The sequence below is a fragment of the Vanellus vanellus genome (assembly GCF_965231255.1).
Source record: "Vanellus vanellus genome assembly, chromosome: 17".
NCBI lineage: Eukaryota > Metazoa > Chordata > Aves > Charadriiformes > Charadriidae > Vanellus > Vanellus vanellus.
In genome coordinates this window covers 921,398-941,851 of record NC_138922.1, presented here as the reverse complement: position 1 = coordinate 941,851, position 20,454 = coordinate 921,398, and the positions used below count along the sequence as shown (strand labels likewise).

General features: G+C 43.0%; 1 protein-coding gene across 1 annotated transcript in view; it reads left to right on the top strand.

Annotated features, from left to right (window-relative positions):
- Positions 1 to 19,689, top strand: part of LOC309679055 (myosin heavy chain, skeletal muscle, adult-like) — a gene marked incomplete at both ends in the record, with an annotated part of 28,416 nt that extends 8,727 nt beyond the window's left edge. Inside the window, 28 exons of the mRNA XM_082492286.1 lie at positions 1,778 to 1,896; positions 2,000 to 2,149; positions 3,203 to 3,373; positions 4,140 to 4,446; positions 4,536 to 4,603; positions 5,992 to 6,079; positions 6,171 to 6,288; positions 7,260 to 7,383; positions 8,113 to 8,249; positions 8,457 to 8,712; positions 9,596 to 9,838; positions 9,925 to 10,101; positions 10,187 to 10,332; positions 10,420 to 10,510; positions 10,599 to 10,988; positions 11,146 to 11,272; positions 11,443 to 11,561; positions 12,764 to 12,960; positions 13,346 to 13,529; positions 13,616 to 13,781; positions 13,943 to 14,067; positions 14,305 to 14,613; positions 14,714 to 14,917; positions 15,205 to 15,330; positions 15,425 to 15,595; positions 15,682 to 15,786; positions 15,927 to 16,022; positions 19,549 to 19,689. Of these exons, the coding sequence (XP_082348412.1) occupies positions 1,778 to 1,896; positions 2,000 to 2,149; positions 3,203 to 3,373; positions 4,140 to 4,446; positions 4,536 to 4,603; positions 5,992 to 6,079; positions 6,171 to 6,288; positions 7,260 to 7,383; positions 8,113 to 8,249; positions 8,457 to 8,712; positions 9,596 to 9,838; positions 9,925 to 10,101; positions 10,187 to 10,332; positions 10,420 to 10,510; positions 10,599 to 10,988; positions 11,146 to 11,272; positions 11,443 to 11,561; positions 12,764 to 12,960; positions 13,346 to 13,529; positions 13,616 to 13,781; positions 13,943 to 14,067; positions 14,305 to 14,613; positions 14,714 to 14,917; positions 15,205 to 15,330; positions 15,425 to 15,595; positions 15,682 to 15,786; positions 15,927 to 16,022; positions 19,549 to 19,689 (4,655 nt within the window). The remainder of the gene's footprint in view (positions 1 to 1,777; positions 1,897 to 1,999; positions 2,150 to 3,202; positions 3,374 to 4,139; positions 4,447 to 4,535; positions 4,604 to 5,991; positions 6,080 to 6,170; positions 6,289 to 7,259; positions 7,384 to 8,112; positions 8,250 to 8,456; positions 8,713 to 9,595; positions 9,839 to 9,924; positions 10,102 to 10,186; positions 10,333 to 10,419; positions 10,511 to 10,598; positions 10,989 to 11,145; positions 11,273 to 11,442; positions 11,562 to 12,763; positions 12,961 to 13,345; positions 13,530 to 13,615; positions 13,782 to 13,942; positions 14,068 to 14,304; positions 14,614 to 14,713; positions 14,918 to 15,204; positions 15,331 to 15,424; positions 15,596 to 15,681; positions 15,787 to 15,926; positions 16,023 to 19,548) is intronic.
- Positions 19,690 to 20,454: the final 765 nt, after the last annotated feature.

Here is a 20,454-nt window from a genome sequence, read left to right as displayed (position 1 = left end):
TTGAGAGCACCCTCACTAGGTTTGCAGATGACACCAAGTTAGGTGGGAATGTTGATCTGCTTGAGGGTAGGACAGTTCTTCAGAGGGACCTGGATAGGCTGGATCAATGGGCCAAGGCCAATAGTATAAGCTTCAACAAGGCCAAGTGCCGAGTCCTGCACTCAGGCCACAACAACCCCATGCAATGCTACAGGCTTGGGGAGCAATGGCTGGAAAGCTGCCTGGCAGAAAGGGACCTGGGGGTGTTGGCTGACGGACAGCTGAACATGAGCCAGCAGTATGCCCAGGTGGCCAAGAAAGCCAATGGCATCCTGATCTGTATCAGGAATAGTGTAGCCAGCAGGACTAGGGAAGTGATTGTCCCACTGTTAGGCACTGGTGAGGCCGCACCTTGAGTACTGTGTTCTATTTTGGGCACTGCAGTATAAGAAGGACATTGAGGTGCTGGACTGTGTCCAGAGAAGGGCAACAAAGCTGGTGAAGGGTCTTGAGAATAAGTCTTATGAGGAGCAGCTGAGGGACTTTGGGTTGTTTAGCCTGAAGAAAAGGAGGCTGAGGGGAGACCTTATTGCTCTCTACAATGAGGAAAGAAGGTCATAAAGAGGGGGGCATTGGTCTCTTCTCACAAATTACAACTGATAGGATAAGAGGAAATGGCTTCAAGTTGCACCAGGGAAGGTTTAGGTGAGACATTAGGAAAAACTTCTACAGTGAAAAGGTTATCAAAGACTGGAACAGTCTGCCCAGGGAAGTGGTTGAATCACCATCCTTGGATGTATTTAAAAGCTGTCTAGATATGGTGCTCAGGGACATGGTTTAGAAATGGACCTGGTAGAGTTAGATAACAGTTGGACTTGGTGATCTTAAAGGTCTTTTCCAGCCATACGATTCTATGGTTTTATGATTCTATGATTCTATGATTAGAGTGCTGGGCAATCACCAAATGCATGAAATTTAATAAGGACAAATGGTGGGTTCTGCACCTGGGACACAGTAATCATTGATGTACCTATAGACTGGGGGACAAAAGGCTGGAGTGCAGCCCAGCAGAAAGGGATCTGGAGGTTTTGGTTGATGAGTGAACAATGTACCCTGGTGGTGAAAAGGGCCAACTGTATCCTGGGGTGCATTAAGCACAGTATGGCTAACCGGGCAAAAGAAGACTATGCTCAGCGTTGGTATAGCCTCACCTCAAGTACTGTGTGCAGTTTTGGGCTCCGCAATATAAAAATGATATAAAAATATTTGAATGTGTCCAAAGGAGGGCATAAAATATGGTGAAAGGATTAGAGGGCATGACTCATGAGGAATGGCTGAGGATACTAGGTTTGTTGAGTTTAGAGGAGACTGAGGGGTGAAATCATTGATGAGGGGCAGTGAAGAGTGAGGTGCTGATCTCTCCTCTCTGGTGTGTGGTGATAGGATGTGAGGGAATGGCTTAAAGTTGTGTCAGGGGAAGTTCAGGTTGGATATTAGGAAAAAGTTCTTCACTGAGAGGGTGGTCAAGCATCAAAACAAGCTCAGCAGGGAAGTGATCATGACCCCAAGCCTGTCAGGGTTCAAGAAGAACTTGGACAGTGCTCTTCGATACATGGTTTAACTTCTAGGTTGTCCTGTGAGGAGACAGGGGTTGGACCCGATGATCCTTGTGGGTGCATTTCAAATCAGGACAGTCTATCATATTTATGAACTATGCTTTAGAGAATATTTTGTTTTGAAATAATTTTGTCAAAACCTGTGCATCATCCAATAATTGTTCTTCTCTCTGTGTTATCAGTTGCTGACAAGGCTGCCTACCTGATGGGTCTGAACTCAGCTGACCTGCTCAAGGCGCTGTGCTACCCTCGAGTCAAGGTTGGGAATGAATATGTGACCAAAGGTCAAACTGTGCAGCAGGTAACAACCAGTTCGTGTTTAGAAACCTCTGGTTTGAATTAACATCATAAGCATTCTCTTACTTTTTTTACTCTTTTACTTACTTTTTTTACTCTTGATACAGGTACACAATTCAGTGGGTGCTCTGGCAAAGGCTGTCTATGAGAGGATGTTCCTGTGGATGGTTGTTCGCATCAACGAACAGCTGGATACGAAGCAGCCCAGACAATACTTCATTGGTGTCCTGGACATTGCTGGCTTTGAGATCTTTGACGTAAGGAAAAGGGTTTGTTAAGTGCTTCTTAGAAGAGACATCCAACTACTAAGGAAAATCTGAGATATGTTGTTTTATTTTACATGATAGTGGAAAAATTATTATGAATTTGTAGGAGCTCAGAAGCACATGGCTATAGAAAGGCTATGGATTTACATGAAGAACAACTCAGTAATAACATTCTCCAGAAGGACAAAAATTCTTATAAGGCAGAGCAAATGGGTATTAAAGGACTGTCAGATGGGCTTTTAAAGGCTGAAAATTGTGCCAAAAGAACACAGGCTTTTTGCAGCATCACTTTTGATGTACCAGGGCACCTAAAATTATGGGTTTCAGGATGCAGTGAAAACCACAGATTTGATCTAAAAGAAGAAAAAACTTTGAATAGAATAATTGAAAGATTAAAATTGAATCAGAAAGAAGTGTTGTAACATGCATAGGGACTAATCTTCTAATTTTTTTCCCTGAATATGTTTTATAACTGTGTACGAATTAGGAATATTTGTTGCAAAGAATACCAGAAATCCTTGGTCAGTCTTTGAAGTCAGTCTTTCTTCAATATGAAGGGAAAGGTGGTATTGGGAATGCTGCACATTACACTTATTATAGGGTAGTTTTCACCGTGGAAACTTGTGAATTTAAATTTCTCAAGTTTCTCCTCTTTCAACATATGATACCATTGTTGCATGACAAGAGCAGACTGCTGACATGAAAGAATAGAACTGCAGTTCTAGTCTTCAGATGCATGACGTGCAATTACATAGAGTTCCTCTGACCATAGGCACCCACTATGTCAAATAACCCTAGTCAGTGTTAAGAAAAGGACACTTGCCCTGCCATTGGCTCTTTCCACTAGATATAGCTGTTAAGTAAATCACGGATCAGGCTGCTCAGCTTGTTACAGGAAAGTTGCTGTAGAAGGGGGCTATAGATGATTTATAAGCTGATCTAACCATAGATCTAGTCAGAGCTGGAAAGTAATGAAGTAAATCTCACTGTTTTATAGGACTAGGAACACAGTTCAAAAATGCTGCATCTGTCCATGTTTTGCAGTTCAACAGCCTGGAGCAGCTGTGCATCAACTTCACCAATGAGAAACTGCAGCAGTTCTTCAACCACCACATGTTCGTGCTGGAACAGGAGGAGTACAAGAAGGAAGGAATTGAATGGACATTCATTGACTTTGGGATGGACCTGGCTGCCTGCATTGAGCTCATTGAGAAGGTATCCTTCCTGTTCAGGTGCATTATGCATCTGGGAATTCTATAGTTACTTGGCATCAGTTTTCAGAGGACTCTTCCACATTCACATCCAAACATTCCGTTTGGTTATTCAAAATACCTGAACATGTAGCTTACTTCATCTGTGAGTTTTCAATACCTTCATAGCAGCAGCTCTGTAGACAGCAGCTCTTTTCAAGAGCCAAAACACTGCAAAGGTCCCAACAGTATTCTTTCATAACAGCTAGATTTAGTTTCCACTATAAAATCTGCAAGTTTCTTTTAAGCTCTGATAGATTCATTTCTGCCCAGCAGTACAGTTAAAACGAGATATTTTTTTTTTTTTTTAGTATTTGCGATATGAAAGATGGAACTTCACAACTTCCAGTTAATAGTCATACTTTCATGGGTGTCAATTGGAGCAGTAAAAGCAGTTAAGTTTGTTATGGGACATGTCATTCAGTGACTAGGAGGATCTTGAGCAAAGAGCACTTTTGTTAAGACATATCCATACACTGTGATCTATTTAGCCCAAGAGTTTTTGTGAATATGACATGTTTAACTTTATTTTTCAAATTTTCTGGCACAAATAATGTACATTTCCACCAGTCATTAAGCCTGGTAAGTATTTGGATTGGAAAAGAGACAGCAGTATTGCCTTACTGATATCACAATCTTTATTTATGATTTCATACTCTATTGAGATAAGCCGAGAAAACTTTGTGTAAAAAGGCCAATTTGACATCTGTGTTTGTTTTGGCTTCTTCCAGCCCATGGGTATCTTCTCCATCCTGGAAGAGGAGTGCATGTTCCCCAAGGCAACTGACACCTCTTTCAAGAACAAGCTCTACGACCAGCATCTGGGGAAGTCCAGCAACTTCCAGAAGCCCAAGCCTACCAAAGGCAAGGCTGAGGCCCACTTCTCCCTGGTGCACTATGCTGGCACGGTGGACTACAACATCACTGGCTGGCTGGAGAAGAACAAGGACCCCTTGAATGAAACCGTCATTGGGTTGTATCAGAAATCATCAGTGAAGACACTGGCCTTACTCTTCGCCTCTTATGGTGGAGAAGCAGGTCAGTTCTATAAATCTTTAGGTTCATCCATGCACAATGTATAGGGAGAATCAAAAATTAAAATATATATATATATTTTAAATGTGCAGAAGGTGGTGGCAAGAAGGGTGGGAAGAAGAAGGGTTCTTCTTTCCAGACTGTCTCGGCTCTTTTCCGGGTAAGTACCAAATTGTTATCTCTAGTAGTTCTTGATTCTAGTTTGGTAAGTTGTAGTTATAGCTTTTTAGAGTTCTTGACCGATGTTCTTATAGCAAGGAAGTCCATTATGTCATTTAACCTCTGTTGTATTGGTTACAGGGATATCCCCTGATTTACAATGATGTTGTCAGCTATCATAATAAAATTGTTTTATATAGCCTAGAAACCTTCTTTCCCTCTTCTCCAGATTTCAAGGTGAAATATAGTCTTGTAATGATATTGTTTTGGCTTTCTGGTTAAATGACTTCATCTGCATACTGTAAGGGTTAGTCTGGTATGTGTGAAATATCCCCGTACGTAGAGCTCAAGACTGCCAACAAGTCAGAGGCTTACACAGTTCTTTCTCAAGCCTGGGCCTTCCTGCCTGGCTTTTCCATATGCTTCTCCCAGGTGAAACAGCTGTTCTTCCCTCCAGATATTCAGGACCATAAACTCATCCTTCACCTTAGGGCTCCCTTCTTCGAATGGCCTAGTCCTTCCTGAGTTGTTTTTATTTTGCTCTTCGTCTCCTTGTCCAGTTTCCCCTGGATGGTCTGCCCTGGATGGGCATGTGTGTCTGGGCTCCAGGAGCAGTCACTGGGACAGGTGCAGACCTCTCATGGGTGAAGGACATTTGTAAATGTCGCCTTAGTTGTCCTCCTGTACTTATTTCTCCTCCTGATTTTCCTGCTAAACTCATGTTTTACATCACACTCTGATGTAAACTTGGAAAACTCTGAGTTTTCCAAGATAAACTTGTTAGCCTCTACCACCCTGGTTTTTATTCTGTTTTGGTGTCTACCATCATTGCAAAACCTGGCCTTTCAAAAACATGACCTACATAGCAAAAATACCTTTTTTTTTTCTCTTTACACAGGATAAAAAAATTGGGAATGTGCTCTCTCAGATGTGATTTAAGGCAGAGGGAATGTTACTGATAGCTGTTCAGTTTGCAAGTCTTTGCGTCACAGCTGGAGTCTGTTGCCTCATTCTCCTCAACTATCTTTGTGCCTATCTCTGAATCACATATTTAAAAAGCATCTTTCACATTTGGCTCCACAGGGAACATGGACCATAGGCTGTTTGAATAAATACCACTCTTCACTCAAATTAACTCTTTATTTGGAACAGAATTTGTGAAAAATATCAAATACAGTAATATTTCAGATAATTTTACATCATTAGCATTTTCTGAGCTTTCCAGAGCAAAATGGCAACATATTTTACATTTTATTTTAGCACAGTATTCATAAAATGCACCATTCATATGGTTCCATCAAGTTTGATGACATTGTAGTAGTTTTACTCTGAAGTTTAATGCATAAAACAAACATTTACTAATATAAACTTTTGTTCATAATTCTTCAGGAGAACTTAAACAAGCTGATGACCAATCTGCGCAGCACTCACCCACATTTTGTGAGATGCATCATCCCCAACGAAACAAAAACACCCGGTAAAGGCCTCAAGTATATACAGATTTTCCTGTGATACTGAAGATCTCTATGTTGCAATCCACAATATTCACTTGTGCTCTGAATTATTAGGTGTCATGGAGCATGAACTGGTGCTACACCAGCTTCGGTGCAACGGTGTGTTGGAAGGGATCAGAATTTGCAGGAAAGGATTCCCCAGCAGAGTTCTCTATGCTGACTTTAAACAGAGGTCAGGTTTCTCCATCATACTGTTTTATTATAGCTAAGTCTATGCAATCTTAACCTTGTGGGGCATTTTAGGGCCATGTTATGACATTGATATATCTTTTGTAGAGAAGTAATCTTTGTTGTCTTCACTTAGCACCTTATGTCTCACCTGTTCTCTTGATGGTATTACATGACTCATTGAAAGCAAACAGGACATACTGGTATCCTCCCAAAAAAGGTCCTGACGTTGTCTGTTGCAAGAACCGCTGGAATTTGTATGAGCAACTATCAGGGAGCAACAATGGCCAAGTGCTCCCTAAGAGAAGGAGAACTGGAAGCTGAAGGTGACCTCAAGGCATACCCTCCCAAACAGGGTACAGTCCAACAGGGTCTGAACATGGTAGCCAGAGCTGGGAGCTGGTAAGGGATCCGAGAAAGCAAGGCCAGAGACTAGGCTGGAAAACAGCTATGATATAACTCATACAACAGGTGTATGAGTTCAGGCCTAAGCTGAAGTGGAGCGCATGGGTCCATGGTGGAGGCCCTAGGTGAGGCTGCTCAGGGCCATTAAGTGCCTTCAGGGCTCTGAGAGCTATATAGTTACTTAGACACAGATTAGATAGTGTGCCAGGTTTTCTTCCAGACCCAGCTAGCTCAAATTCCAAACTAATGCACCTTTTTTGTAACCTCTATATGTTAGTTATTTAAATAATGCATTCATTATAACATGTTCCCATTTTTTTTAACATTTTATTGTCAAGGATACTTTAGTATCATCTACTCCACGTAGAACTGTAATGGGTAAATTGTAGCAAAAGTTTCGCACATTGCTCAGAAAACGTATCCCTATTTAATAAAGCAATGTCTCAAAAAATCAGTCAACATTCAGCCAAGACATTGTCCTGACATATCAGGAAGCCAGCAACCTGTCTTAAAAAAAAACATTGACTTGGGTAATAAGAGTATTGTTACATTCTGTTTTTTTTCTTACAGATACAGGGTATTGAATGCAAGTGCTGTCCCAGAGGGACAGTTCATGGATAGCAAGAAAGCTTCTGAGAAGCTCCTTGGATCCATTGCCATTGATCACACCCAATATAAATTTGGTCACACCAAGGTACAAGTACAACTCAGTTAAAGTACAGAGATTTATTACAAAAATTTTAAGATAGGTATGAATGAAATATAAATATAAATTTACATACATAAAAGCACTAGAAAAGAAATCATGGCAAGGAATAAAGCAACAGCATGCATAAATAGCCAAGGATATGTTTGGCAGCAGTAAAAGTGGTAGCATTTGTAGCAGGAAGATGTAGCTTGCACCAAGAGCACAGGGTAGTCCCATCAGCAGACAGTCTATGCTCTATTAACTAATAGGATGACAACAGAAAGACTGCATCCAAAAGATACAGAAAATGAGGAAACAAAAGAAAATGGACAGCAACGTTCCCTGAGTTTCATGAAATATGAAGCAATATTCTGAGGTGAAAGAACATTCTGCAAAGTCATTGATTCCTAAAAGGGATAAAAGTTACCAGTTCCTGACTGCCAATCAAGATAAACCTAGGGGACATAGTGAGGAATTGGTAGCTGAAATTCCTTGTCTTATGTGTATTGGACAAGTCATACCATTCAGACTGCCTGGACGCATACACACTGATGTTTGTGAGTATATTGGTGTGATAGTGTGAGTGGTTACAGTCAATTTAGAGAACTAGATAAAAATATCGCCTTCCCCTTTTATAAAGTCGCAATGACTTTGGTAACAGTAATCCCTATGGAAATGTAATCTGTTTGTGTTTTGATGACTTGAGTGATGTCTTATGTCATCCAATTTCTCAAGGTGTTCTTCAAAGCTGGTCTGATAGGTCTCCTGGAGGAGATGAGGGATGAGAAGCTGGCACAGCTCATGACTCGCACACAAGCCAGGTGCAGGGGCTTCCTGATGAGAGTGGAGTACCAGAGAATGGTGGAGAGGAGGTAGACATTCTTCTTTAACTTCATCTCATTGCCCATTGTTTCTGCAGGTGTGACACTGACAATTCTTCCTATGTGTCCTGAGAAACTTGCTCTAGGTGACTGTGCTTGAGCAGGAGGGGTTGGACAAGATGTCCCACGGAGGTCTCTTCCAGTCTCGACCACTCTGTGATTCTGTGATTTAGTCACCCTATTTGGTTTGCATTTCAGGGAGGCCATCTTCTGCATGCAGTACAACATTCGTGCATTCATGAATGTGAAGCACTGGCCCTGGATGAAGCTGTTCTTCAAGATCAAGCCCTTGCTGAAGAGTGCAGAATCTGAGAAGGAGATGGCCAACATGAAGGAAGAGTTTGAGAAAACCAAGGAAGAGCTTGCAAAGTCTGAGGCCAAGAGGAAGGAGCTGGAGGAGAAAATGGTGAAACTGGTGCAGGAGAAAAATGATCTACAGCTCCAAGTGCAGGCTGTGAGTACCATCAGTACACTTCCTACTTCTTCTTTAGTAGAAAATGAAGATCAAACGTACCTTCCAAAGAACAGAATCAAATAGATTAATCTGCACAGCAACCATGATGAAACTTAAAATTATAAATAAGGGCCAAACATAAGACTGTCCTCTGTGTGGCCCTGGCAGGTCATTTGGATTGGAAAGACTTCAATCTTATATCCCCACAAACTCAATGTAAAGATGAAAATATCTTATATGTGTGTAAACAAAATATATAAATAATAGAAACATATGTATCACATGGATATCATGTCTATCTATGTGTAAACACATTTGTGAATATATATGTATATATACACAGAAAATATATATATAAAATGTATGTATCTAAAGTTTATGAGACTGTATGTAGATACATACACAGTCTAAATTATATATGTATGTCACGTACACATGACCATATGGTCACACACTAAATAATATCTTGTCTGAAGTATTTTAATAGGAACAAGAGTAAACAGAGATATGAAAGAATTCCCAGAATTTCAGAGGCTTCATTGTATGATAAAAAGCATGGGAGACATCCTTATACTGAAAATACACTTTTAGTTGAGTAGATTCAATTTTTCTGAAAAAGCATTTCCCTTAGGAGTCAAGATGCTAGGTTCCAAATCCTCACCAGAATAGGCTACTTAGCAATGATCACTGAAGCAAAGGTCAGCAGAAAAAACAAGAAAATACATGTGACTGTATAGACCTGCGCTGTGACTTATAACTTCAGTGAAAAATATGAATCAGATTATATCATATGTAATATTCTAAGAAACAAAATTGAATGAGTGAAAAAATCAAAGGATATAGCTAGTGATAAGAAAAACTTCAAGAATTGTTTCTACTGTAGGAAGCAGATAACTTGTCTGATGCTGAGGAAAGGTGTGACCAGCTCATCAAAACCAAAATCCAGCTGGAAGCCAAAATTAAGGAGGTGACTGAAAGGGCTGAGGATGAGGAGGAAATTAATGCTGAGCTGACAGCCAAGAAGAGGAAACTGGAGGATGAATGTTCAGAGCTGAAGAAAGATATTGATGACCTTGAGCTAACACTGGCCAAAGTGGAGAAGGAAAAGCACGCCACTGAAAACAAGGTACACAACAGATTTTGTGACACACATTCAAGGAAAAGAGATCCATTCCCAATTCTTGTAATAAGGTTGTTTTCTTCTTCTCAAAGGTGAAAAACCTCACAGAGGAGATGGCAGCCCTAGACGAGACCATCGCCAAGCTCACCAAAGAGAAGAAAGCCCTCCAAGAGGCCCATCAGCAGACACTGGATGACCTGCAGGCAGAAGAGGACAAAGTCAATACGCTGACCAAAGCTAAGACCAAGCTGGAGCAGCAAGTGGATGATGTAAGACCACAGGCATAGAGCAAGAAGAGGACAGGTATGGAGTTAGACCTGACTGGTGGAGCACTGATGGTCTTGTTGTGTTTAGCTGGAAGGGTCCCTGGAGCAGGAGAAGAAACTGCGCATGGACCTGGAGAGAGCTAAGAGGAAACTCGAAGGAGACCTGAAGCTGGCCCATGACAGCATAATGGATTTGGAAAATGACAAGCAGCAGCTGGATGAGAAATTGAAGAAGTAAGTGTGGCTGTGGGGCACCTGAGTGCTGGGCTGGTGCACTTGTCTTTTCTCTGTGAGCTCTACCACGGTTTGCTTTGCCCAAAGGAAAGACTTTGAAATCAGCCAGATCCAGAGCAAAATCGAGGATGAGCAAGCCCTGGGCATGCAATTACAGAAGAAGATCAAGGAGCTGCAGGCAAGTCTCTGCCCCTTCCCCTCTCTCACCCAGTCCCAGGTCAGGAAGGAGGAGGACATGGGTGTGAAGGGTCCCTCATATTCCCCAGGCGCGTATTGAGGAACTGGAGGAGGAAATTGAGGCAGAGCGAACCTCTCGGGCCAAAGCCGAGAAGCATCGGACTGACCTCTCGAGGGAGCTGGAGGAGATCAGCGAGCGCCTGGAAGAAGCAGGAGGGGCAACTGCAGCTCAGATTGAGATGAACAAGAAGCGTGAGGCAGAATTTCAGAAGATGCGTCGTGACCTGGAAGAAGCCACACTGCAGCACGAAGCCACGGCTGCCGCCCTGCGGAAGAAGCACGCGGACAGCACGGCTGAGCTTGGGGAGCAGATCGACAACCTGCAACGAGTGAAGCAGAAGCTGGAGAAGGAGAAGAGTGAGCTGAAGATGGAGATTGACGACTTGGCCAGTAACATGGAGTCTGTCTCCAAAGCCAAGGTATGGAATTGCAGTAGCACGTGCTCCCAGGGCCACAGTATGGCACAGAGGCTACATCTACCAGCCACATTCTCATCAAAAAAAGTGCCTGCTGTGAGGATAAGGCAGAGTCCGGGTGTTCATGTCCTTTCCTTCCTTGTGTTTGCTTGCTCTCTAGGCAAATCTGGAGAAGATGTGCCGCACTCTGGAAGACCAGCTGAGTGAGATTAAAACTAAGGAGGAGCAGAATCAGCGCATGATCAATGACCTCAATACTCAAAGAGCTCGTCTGCAGACAGAATCAGGTGAGACACCCTCTTTCCTCAGGTGCAGTGGGAGGACCTGCAAGCTATGGGCATAGCACAGGCTGCAAAGTGACAACTGCTGTAACCTGTCCAGGCCACTCCTGATTGCATGGGTTTACAGGCAGAAACTGTCATACTATTGATATATTTTGTCACTTTACCCTTTCCAGGTGAATATTCACGCCAGGTGGAGGAAAAAGATGCTCTGATTTCTCAGCTGTCTAGGGGCAAGCAAGGATTTACCCAACAGATTGAGGAACTCAAGAGGCATCTAGAGGAAGAAATAAAGGTCTGGACTTACCCTACTGCCTACATCCCCCCTGAATGAATCTGGAGAATCCTGTCTGATCCAAGATTGGTTCAATATTCTTTCCCCAAACACATGTAGTACTGGAGGGAACACCAGTAATGCACATCCCCCAACTCATGAGCTAGAGGGGGAAGGAAGCGTAATGATTTTGATGCTGGAGGACATCATCCACAAGGCTTTCATGAGATTCTGATGATATTCACTAAGACAGGATTCAGACACATATCATAGACTCATGGACTGATATAATACCAGGTTGGAAGGGACCTCAACAAGCATGTTGACCAACCTTTCTTAGTGAAAGTACAGTCTAGACAAGATGGCCCAGCGGCTGGCCAGCTGAACCTCCAAAGTATCCATTGATGGATACTCCTGGGAGTTTGTTCCAATAGCTAATTATTCTCATTCTGAAAAATTTTCCTTTTGTATCCCATTGCAATCTCCACAGCAGTAACTTGTACCCATTACCCCGCATCTTTTCCATGTGACTGCTTGCAAAATGGGAGTCTCCATCTTGTTTTTAACCACCCTTTTAATACTGGAACTTAGTGATAAGATCTCCCCTAAGTCTTCATTTCTCAAGGCTGAACAAACGCAATACTCTCAGCCTTTGCTCATATGGCAGGCTTCCCAGTCCTATGATCATCTTGGTGGCTGTCCTACAGACCATCTCCAGCCTGTCCACATCTTTTTGGCATAGCAGGGACCAAAACTGAACACAGTATTCCTGATGTGGCCTGACAAGCGCTGAGTAATGTGGGATAATGACTTCTTTATCTCTGCTAGTGATACCCTTGTTGATGCAACCCACCATCCTGTTGGCTGTCTTTGCCATTTCAGCACACTGCTTACTCATATTGAGCTTGTTGTCCTCCAAGTCCCCTTCCAAGGAGCTGATCCACAGCCAGGTAGATCCCAGTCTGTGCTGCACTCCTGGATTATACTGTCCCAAGTGCAAGACCTTACACATATGTCGAAACACTTACAGAAACAATGGATTACTGTCCCCAGAGCACCTGTCACTAACACATCCTGATGCTCTGGAACACATTGATGAAGGCTTCATCATCTCCCAGCTTCATTTGCCTAATAAGAGTTTCATTCTAATTTCACTGACAATTTCATTATCAAGAGGCATCTCAAGCCAAATATTGAGGTTACCAATCCCTATGTCCTCACAGGCCAAGAATGCCCTGGCCCACGCCTTGCAGTCTTCTCGCCACGACTGTGACTTGCTCCGGGAGCAGTATGAGGAGGAGCAGGAAGCCAAGGGGGAGCTGCAGCGTGCCCTGTCCAAGGCCAACAGCGAAGTGGCCCAGTGGAGAACCAAATATGAGACAGACGCGATCCAGCGCACGGAGGAGCTGGAGGAGGCCAAGTATGTGGGAAAGTTGAGGAAGGCTGGCAGGGACTAATAATGGAATTTTGAAGAGACCATTGAGATACTAAAAGGTGAAAGCTGAGTAGTATGTTAGAGAGGAGTTCCATCAAATAGAAATATGTAATATAAAGGGTGTGGTTTTAAAATCTCAGAAGTCTATATGACAGAGAATGCACGAGAAAGGCAATGTATAATGCGTGCAGAAGGCAGAGGGATGTCTAGACACTTGGGAAAGGAAAAGAGATATAATGATAGCCTGGGACAGACTCTGTACTTTGTGTGTGGGTAATAAATGCTGTAAAGTGCCTCAGCACTGTGGTGAAATGAACAGCACAATCTCCATTTTTGTCCCCAGTTATGAGCTTTGCTTATCTCCTCCCAGGAAGAAGCTGGCACAGCGCCTGCAGGATGCAGAGGAACACATGGAAGCTGTGAATGCCAAATGTGCCTCCCTGGAAAAGACAAAGCAGAGGCTGCAGAATGAAGTGGAGGACCTGATGATTGACGTGGAGCGATCAAATGCTGCCTGCGCAGCTCTGGATAAGAAGCAGAGGAACTTTGACAAGGTCTTTTGAGCTCCAGGCCAGGGGCTCCAGGGCAGAGCGTCCCCTCCTGGTTTCCACATCCATACTCACGCCCCGTTTCTCTTCAGATCCTGGCAGAGTGGAAGCAGAAGTATGAGGAAACGCAGGCTGAGCTGGAAGCCTCCCAGAAGGAGTCTCGCTCTCTCAGCACGGAGCTGTTTAAGATGAAGAATGCCTATGAGGAGTCCTTGGACCACCTGGAAACGCTCAAGCGTGAGAACAAGAACTTGCAGCGTAAGTCCCTGGCCCTCTGCTCCTGGCAGGGCTTTTTCACAGTCTTGTCTACTGAGCATTCCGCATGGGTCTGTGCCTGCAGGTCAGCAAAGGTGCTTGTCACCACCGCAGGGCCCTTCCCATGCAGGTCTCTGCCTCTGTCTTTTTATCCTTCCTTGCAGAGGAGATTTCTGACCTCACAGAGCAGATTGCCGAGGGAGGAAAGGCGATTCATGAGCTGGAGAAAATCAAGAAACAGATTGAGCAGGAGAAATCTGAAATCCAGGCTGCTCTGGAGGAAGCTGAGGTACATACCCATAATCATTATTTGCCATAGAGTGATAACTGAGGAACAGTGTGATTGATAAAATCTTGGGACTGTTGAGGAAATGTCATTGCTCTCTTCCTGTTTGGTCTGAAGCTTGGGCCTCAGTTACTACATCATCCAGAGCAAAAAGTCCCATTTCCCCTGTAAGATGTAGTTTGGAAGAGAACAGCTGTAGGTAAAACCCTTTTATTGACACAGTGATTCTTTCTTATTCAGGCCTCCCTAGAACACGAAGAGGGGAAGATCCTGAGCCTCCAGCTTGAGCTCAACCAGGTGAAATCTGAGATTGACAGGAAGGTAGCAGAGAAAGATGAGGAGATTGATCAGCTGAAGAGAAACCACCTCAGAATTGTGGAGTCCTTGCAGAGCACCCTGGACGCTGAGATCAGGAGCAGGAATGAAGCCCTGCGGCTGAAGAAGAAGATGGAGGGAGACCTGAATGAAATGGAGATCCAGCTGAGCCATGCCAACCGTGTGGCTGCAGAGGCACAAAAGAACTTGAGAAACACACAGGGAGTGCTCAAGGTCTGTTCAGCAAAGCTACAGAAAGAGAAATGACATCCCTGGCTTTTTTGTCACCCAAGGGCACACTGCCACCTTGCAATGTCTCTTGCCTCTTTTACAGGATACCCAGATACACTTGGATGATGCTCTCAGGACACAGGAGGACCTGAAGGAGCAGGTGGCCATGGTGGAACGTAGAGCAAACCTGCTGCAGGCTGAAGTTGAGGAGCTACAGGCAGCCCTGGAGCAGACAGAGCGCTCGAGGAAAGTGGCTGAGCAGGAGCTTCTGGATGCCACCGAACGTGTGCAGCTGCTACATACCCAGGTAAGGGCATTGTGTGGAAACAAGTGACGTAGATGCAATGTCGAGACCTGAAACATTCTAGAGGTCACATTGTAAGGAATAATCTGGAATAACTTCTCTGCTGTTGCCTACAGGGAAGGCATTTTCAGAACCCATCACTTGAGCCCACGGTTGCCATTTTATATTCAACCATTTTAAAAAGGATTGCAGATTTTTAATTGCAAGCTTGAAGTTTAAAGGTTTGCTCAGGCTGAAGGTTTGGTATTGTAGGCTTTATAATAAAAATCTTGCTATCTCTCTTTGCACAGAACACCAGCTTGATCAACACCAAGAAGAAGCTGGAAACAGACATTGCCCAAATTCAGGGTGAAATGGAGGATACAATCCAGGAAGCCCGCAATGCTGAAGAGAAGGCCAAGAAGGCCATCACAGATGTGAGTCGGGTGTTGCTTTCATTGCTAGTGGTGGATTTATTCTGCCAAAAATATCTCCAGCGGCAAAATATCTTTGAGTCTTTGCTCTCATCAGGCAGCCATGATGGCAGAAGAGCTGAAGAAGGAGCAGGACACCAGCGCCCACCTGGAGAGGATGAAGAAGAACCTGGACCAGACAGTGAAGGACTTGCAGCTTCGTCTGGATGAGGCTGAGCAGTTGGCCCTGAAGGGAGGCAAGAAGCAAATCCAGAAGCTGGAGGCCAGAGTGCGTAGGGCTGGTAATTGTGCGTGAGTGGGTATGTCCCTTGGAGAGATACCAGGGAAGCTCCAAAGATGGGCTTCTCGTTGCAGGTGCGGGAGCTGGAAGGGGAGGTTGATGCTGAGCAGAAGCGCAGCGCTGAAGCGGTGAAGGGTGTGCGCAAGTACGAGCGGAGGGTGAAGGAGCTGACCTACCAGGTAAGGCAGGACGACTCCTTGGGCTGATACACCCTCATCCCAGGAAACCAAAGCTTTTTCACATAAACTCAAAGGAGAATTGTAATTTTGCGTTGTGGGGAAACCAATGCACTCTCTTTCCTGTTTGCCAACCACTCCAGTCTGAGGAAGACCGGAAGAATATTCTGAGGCTCCAGGATCTGGTGGACAAGCTGCAAATGAAGGTGAAATCCTACAAGAGACAAGCTGAGGAGGCTGTGAGTATCACTCTGAGTGGTGGTAAAGACACTTTCAAAGTGGGAAACTTGGGTACTGAGGATGTGATTTTGAGCATTTATGATTTGTTTTTTTTTCTTTTTATCGTTATATGTTCCAGGTTTGATAATGTATCCTTGGGACTGATTAGGATTTCACAGAATAATAAGCAAATAGTTACATTTGAAAATATGAGGACTTTTTCAGATTATAAATTAAATTATTTTCAAATGTAAATAATTCTCAACTCTCCTACACAGTAATTAAGTACTTTCCTATTAGCTCTCTGACTTATATAATATTTTTAAATTGTTTTGGTTCTTTTTTTTTTAATATCATGGTCTTATTTGTTATTTCTGTCCCCTGATAATAGAAATGTGTTTGTGATAAGCATGCCAGACTTATGCATGTTACATGTGATATGGAAAGGTACATTTGAGAAAAAGTTGAATTCTTACAAGGCTGCTGTGCTTGTTTATATCATTTCTAGGGAATATGAGAGACCACGATGTGCAAGCAGCATTTTAACATTTCATGCTGCATTAAATACAGATGGGGGGCTCAGAGGTGCTGCTCGAGATTGTTGGTGCCTCCTAGAATTGCCCCCAAAATGCTGGCAACATGCTATAGATCAGTTTCCAGCACCAGGTGGAATGATCATCCCAGCACTTCAGAGTTCTCAATCAAAAGAGAGATCCTGAGGAAAAATGGATTTTTCTCCCTGGAGTGCACAGGTTTTCTTCCTGAGGCTTGGCTTGGTACATTCTTGTTAGGTGATGAATTGTCAAGTGAAGGAGCTTCAGGAAGAGGTGAGCAGGCTGTGTTGTTTCTGGAATGCTAAGCAGGCATGAATAATCAACAGGTCCTCAGAGACACCCTGGAGGTGCAAGAACTCAAACCCTGCATTACATGGAAGGACAAATTTCCTCAGACTACACTTGATGAAGACGTCCAAGAAGCTGGAAGCTTTTGACATCTGTCATTAGGAGAAGGCACATTCACCATCCACAGATGTACAGCAACAGATTGGATGATACAGAATCTGGTGACAAGTGAGATGTGCTCCTTCAGAGGAGGCATCTGGGCCAGGTGAGCCTGGGTCCATGCGTCATGAAGTGATGGTGAAAGTGGTCGGACACTCCTTTCCAAATAGGGTGGAGGAACTAATCTGACAACCAGATCTGCTTTCTCAGGAAGTTTGCTACTTGCCAAGGGCTCTAATCCAGAATCGGACTAACAAATCTTGGCTAGCTATCAGATTATCAAATGTTGTTACTCCTAGGCATATGAGTCCTGCTTTAAGAAGGAAGCAGGACTAGATAAGCTGCTGAGATCCCTTTCGTCATGAGTTAATCACTTTTTCTGATACTCAGTAACAGTGCCCAGAGATTACAGAGCTCTGGGGACTACAGTGAAGGGCATGGGAGCTCAAGTGTTGTCCTCTCCAATTCTGCTGATCAAGGTGACTGCTCAGGTATGAAAAGATGCATTCTTCAGGTCAACAGCTTGTTATGTGGCTGGTGTCACAGGCTTTTATGACTGCATCTTGTTTAGTAAGGAACAAGAACTTCTGGGGAGTGATGAATTTATATGAACAAATAAGGTAAAAGTATATTTGCCAGCATGCTGCTTCAATGAAGAGGGCTTTAAACTTAGTTTATTGGGGGATGGTAACAAAATTCCCCAAATAGACAGACAAATAAATGCAAGAAGGAAGTATCTGGGGGACAGCACATTGGGGAAGATTCTCACACCTCCACTGAGAAAACAGCATGACAGGAAAACCATCTCATATGTCTGTAGACAAACTCATACAGCATGGGGAACATGCAGGAGGAATTAGAAGTCTGTACAGTCACTGCAGATAGACCTCCCTGAGGTCATAGACACGGTGTGCTAGCTCTTATTACTGAAGTGCTGTGTTTTTAAGGACCACCTCTACAGAGCACAGAAATGTGTAAGGAGGCAAGCAGTTTTGGCAGGAGGCTATATATTCTGAATAGAGAATTCCTAACTAAGCTCAAATAGAGAAAGGAAATATATGGAAAGTGGAAGCAAGGATGCGTGTCCTGTGAGGACTATCAGGACATTGTACATACAAGGATGGAGCCAAGAAACCTGAACTGGAGAAGAAGATTGAGCTAGGAACCGCTTAAGCAAACTGGACATACACAAGTCCAATAGCCTAGACGGATGCATCTGACTGTGCTAGGGAAGCTGGCCAATACCATTGCAATTTCTATAATAACTTTGGAGGTTATTGCAAGTAGTGAAAGTCTCTGATGACTGGAAAAGCAGTTAAAGAAGGGCAAGATGGAGGATTTGGGAAGCCACAGCAAGTCAGCCTTACTTCACACACTGGGAAAATCATGTTCCAGGTCCTCCTGGAGGTAATGTCAAGGCAAATTAAAGAGAAGAAGGTGACTGGAAACCGCCAGCATGGATTTATCAAGAAGAGTTATTTATGATGTCTGCAATGGTCAAACGTGGTTTTGTTGAATAGGAGACAAACTTGTCTCAAAGGTGCACATTCAAAGCATGGGTGCCCAAAGGGCACGAGTTGCATCGGCAAAATTCTGACTAACATTACGATAGATATTTTCACCAGGAAAGTGCTTAAGTGCTGAAATAGGAGCCCAGAGAGGCTGTGGAATCTTCATTCTTATGGATACTCAAAACTCAACAAGTCCCTGAGCAACCAGATCTATCATTCGTCACCCTATGTGAGTGGGAGATTGAACTGGATGGTGGCCTGAGATTCCTGCCAACCTCGAAGTTCAAAGTCCCAGTCCTTGGATTGAATAAAAGTTGTTCATGATTATCCGAGTGTTTTGTTCAGAGGTAGCATGTACCTGTTCTAGCAACACATGCCAATCAACAAGAGGTAGATGGTCACTGAAGGCAGGCAGGCAAAAAGAGGGAAAGAGGGGTTTAATAACTGTTTGGATTAGGAAGTGAATAGTGTTTACTCTTGTGTCTTTTCTTTGAGACAGTCACTTTCTGTTTATATACATTCACATATTTATTTTCTGTGAATATGTTGCCAAAATTTATCAGGTCTAGAGCATCAAACAGAATGTTGCTTCTGCAGGTTATTGGGTCTGGGTAGTGAAAAGCAGGATTCCAAATTCAACACAATCATATTTGTAGATATTCAGGTGACCAGCAATTGTTTCTTTTTAATTCAGTTCTGAAATCCAGACAGACATGGATGCACTGAAGTCCCAATCTGACAAGTTCTTCTAAGAAACAACATAGCATGTCCTCAGTCTCCTTATTGCTATATGCATATGGTTAAAAAATATAGTTTTAGTATTATTCTGTCGATAAAAAGGAGTTCCATGAAACTTTTAGTGAATTTTGTAGATAAGGAACCAGAAAGATGGAGAAGATCTATATTAAAAGCCTAGATAAGAGCTGGAAAGCAGGAACAGAGGCTATGGACCTTCCCCTTCCTTCAGGAATTCCAAGGCTACAGGTAAAGGAAAATGGAAGTGTCAGTTTTCACATATCCTTCTCCTCTCACAGGAGGAGCTGTCCAATGTCAACCTCATCAAGGTTCGCAAGATCCATCATGACCTAGAGGAAGCCGAGGAGCGGGCTGACATTGCAGAGTTGCAGGTCAACAAGCTCCGCATGAAGAGTCATGAGATTTATAGGAAAAATTAAGAAGAATGAGAATCTAGAAAGTTTGTAAAGTCACTAGGGAATGCACAGAATGTGAAGCTCCCTCACTTTTTTTCTGAAATTGTAGTTTGTTCCTTTAGAAATTTGTAGAAAATAAAGATTGTAGAGACCTTGGCATAGTAAGTGCTTCAATTGACTTCTTGTTTTTCTTCTACAATCTCATTAATCTCTTCTAAATCTTCAACGTTCTCTGTTGTCTATTGTATACCTGTGTTATGATGTATCCTCATATATAATAATGGAAAATTATTATATATGTAAGTACATATACGTATGTTTATATATATTCCATTATACACACATGTTTATATATGTATAATCCATATGCCACAATACATGACTGACAATGGAAAGTAGTGTCAGTGAAGCATCAAGTGGGTAAACTATTGTTTGCCACTGAGTGACTGTGGAAGTGCCTTATCCTAAGCAGGTTTTCTCCAGTATGGGTTTTATTCTGTTTTCAATATCTCCATTTCTTTCAGGGCTATATCAAGTAATGTTATATTCAGATCTTTCACTGTTAGTAGTTTTAACATTTCAGGGGGAGAACTGTTTGTGGGATGAAGGTTTCAATTGTGTTGGAGATTTCCTCAGTGGGAGAGAGGTGGTTTTTTATTAGACTATGTTTTATTTCATTTTATTTTTATTTCATTATATTTATATCAAGCTAAGCAGTGCAGATTAAAGAAGTTTCCCGTGTTGGAACTGAACATATTACACTGTGACATATCAGTTGATCCTTTCTAG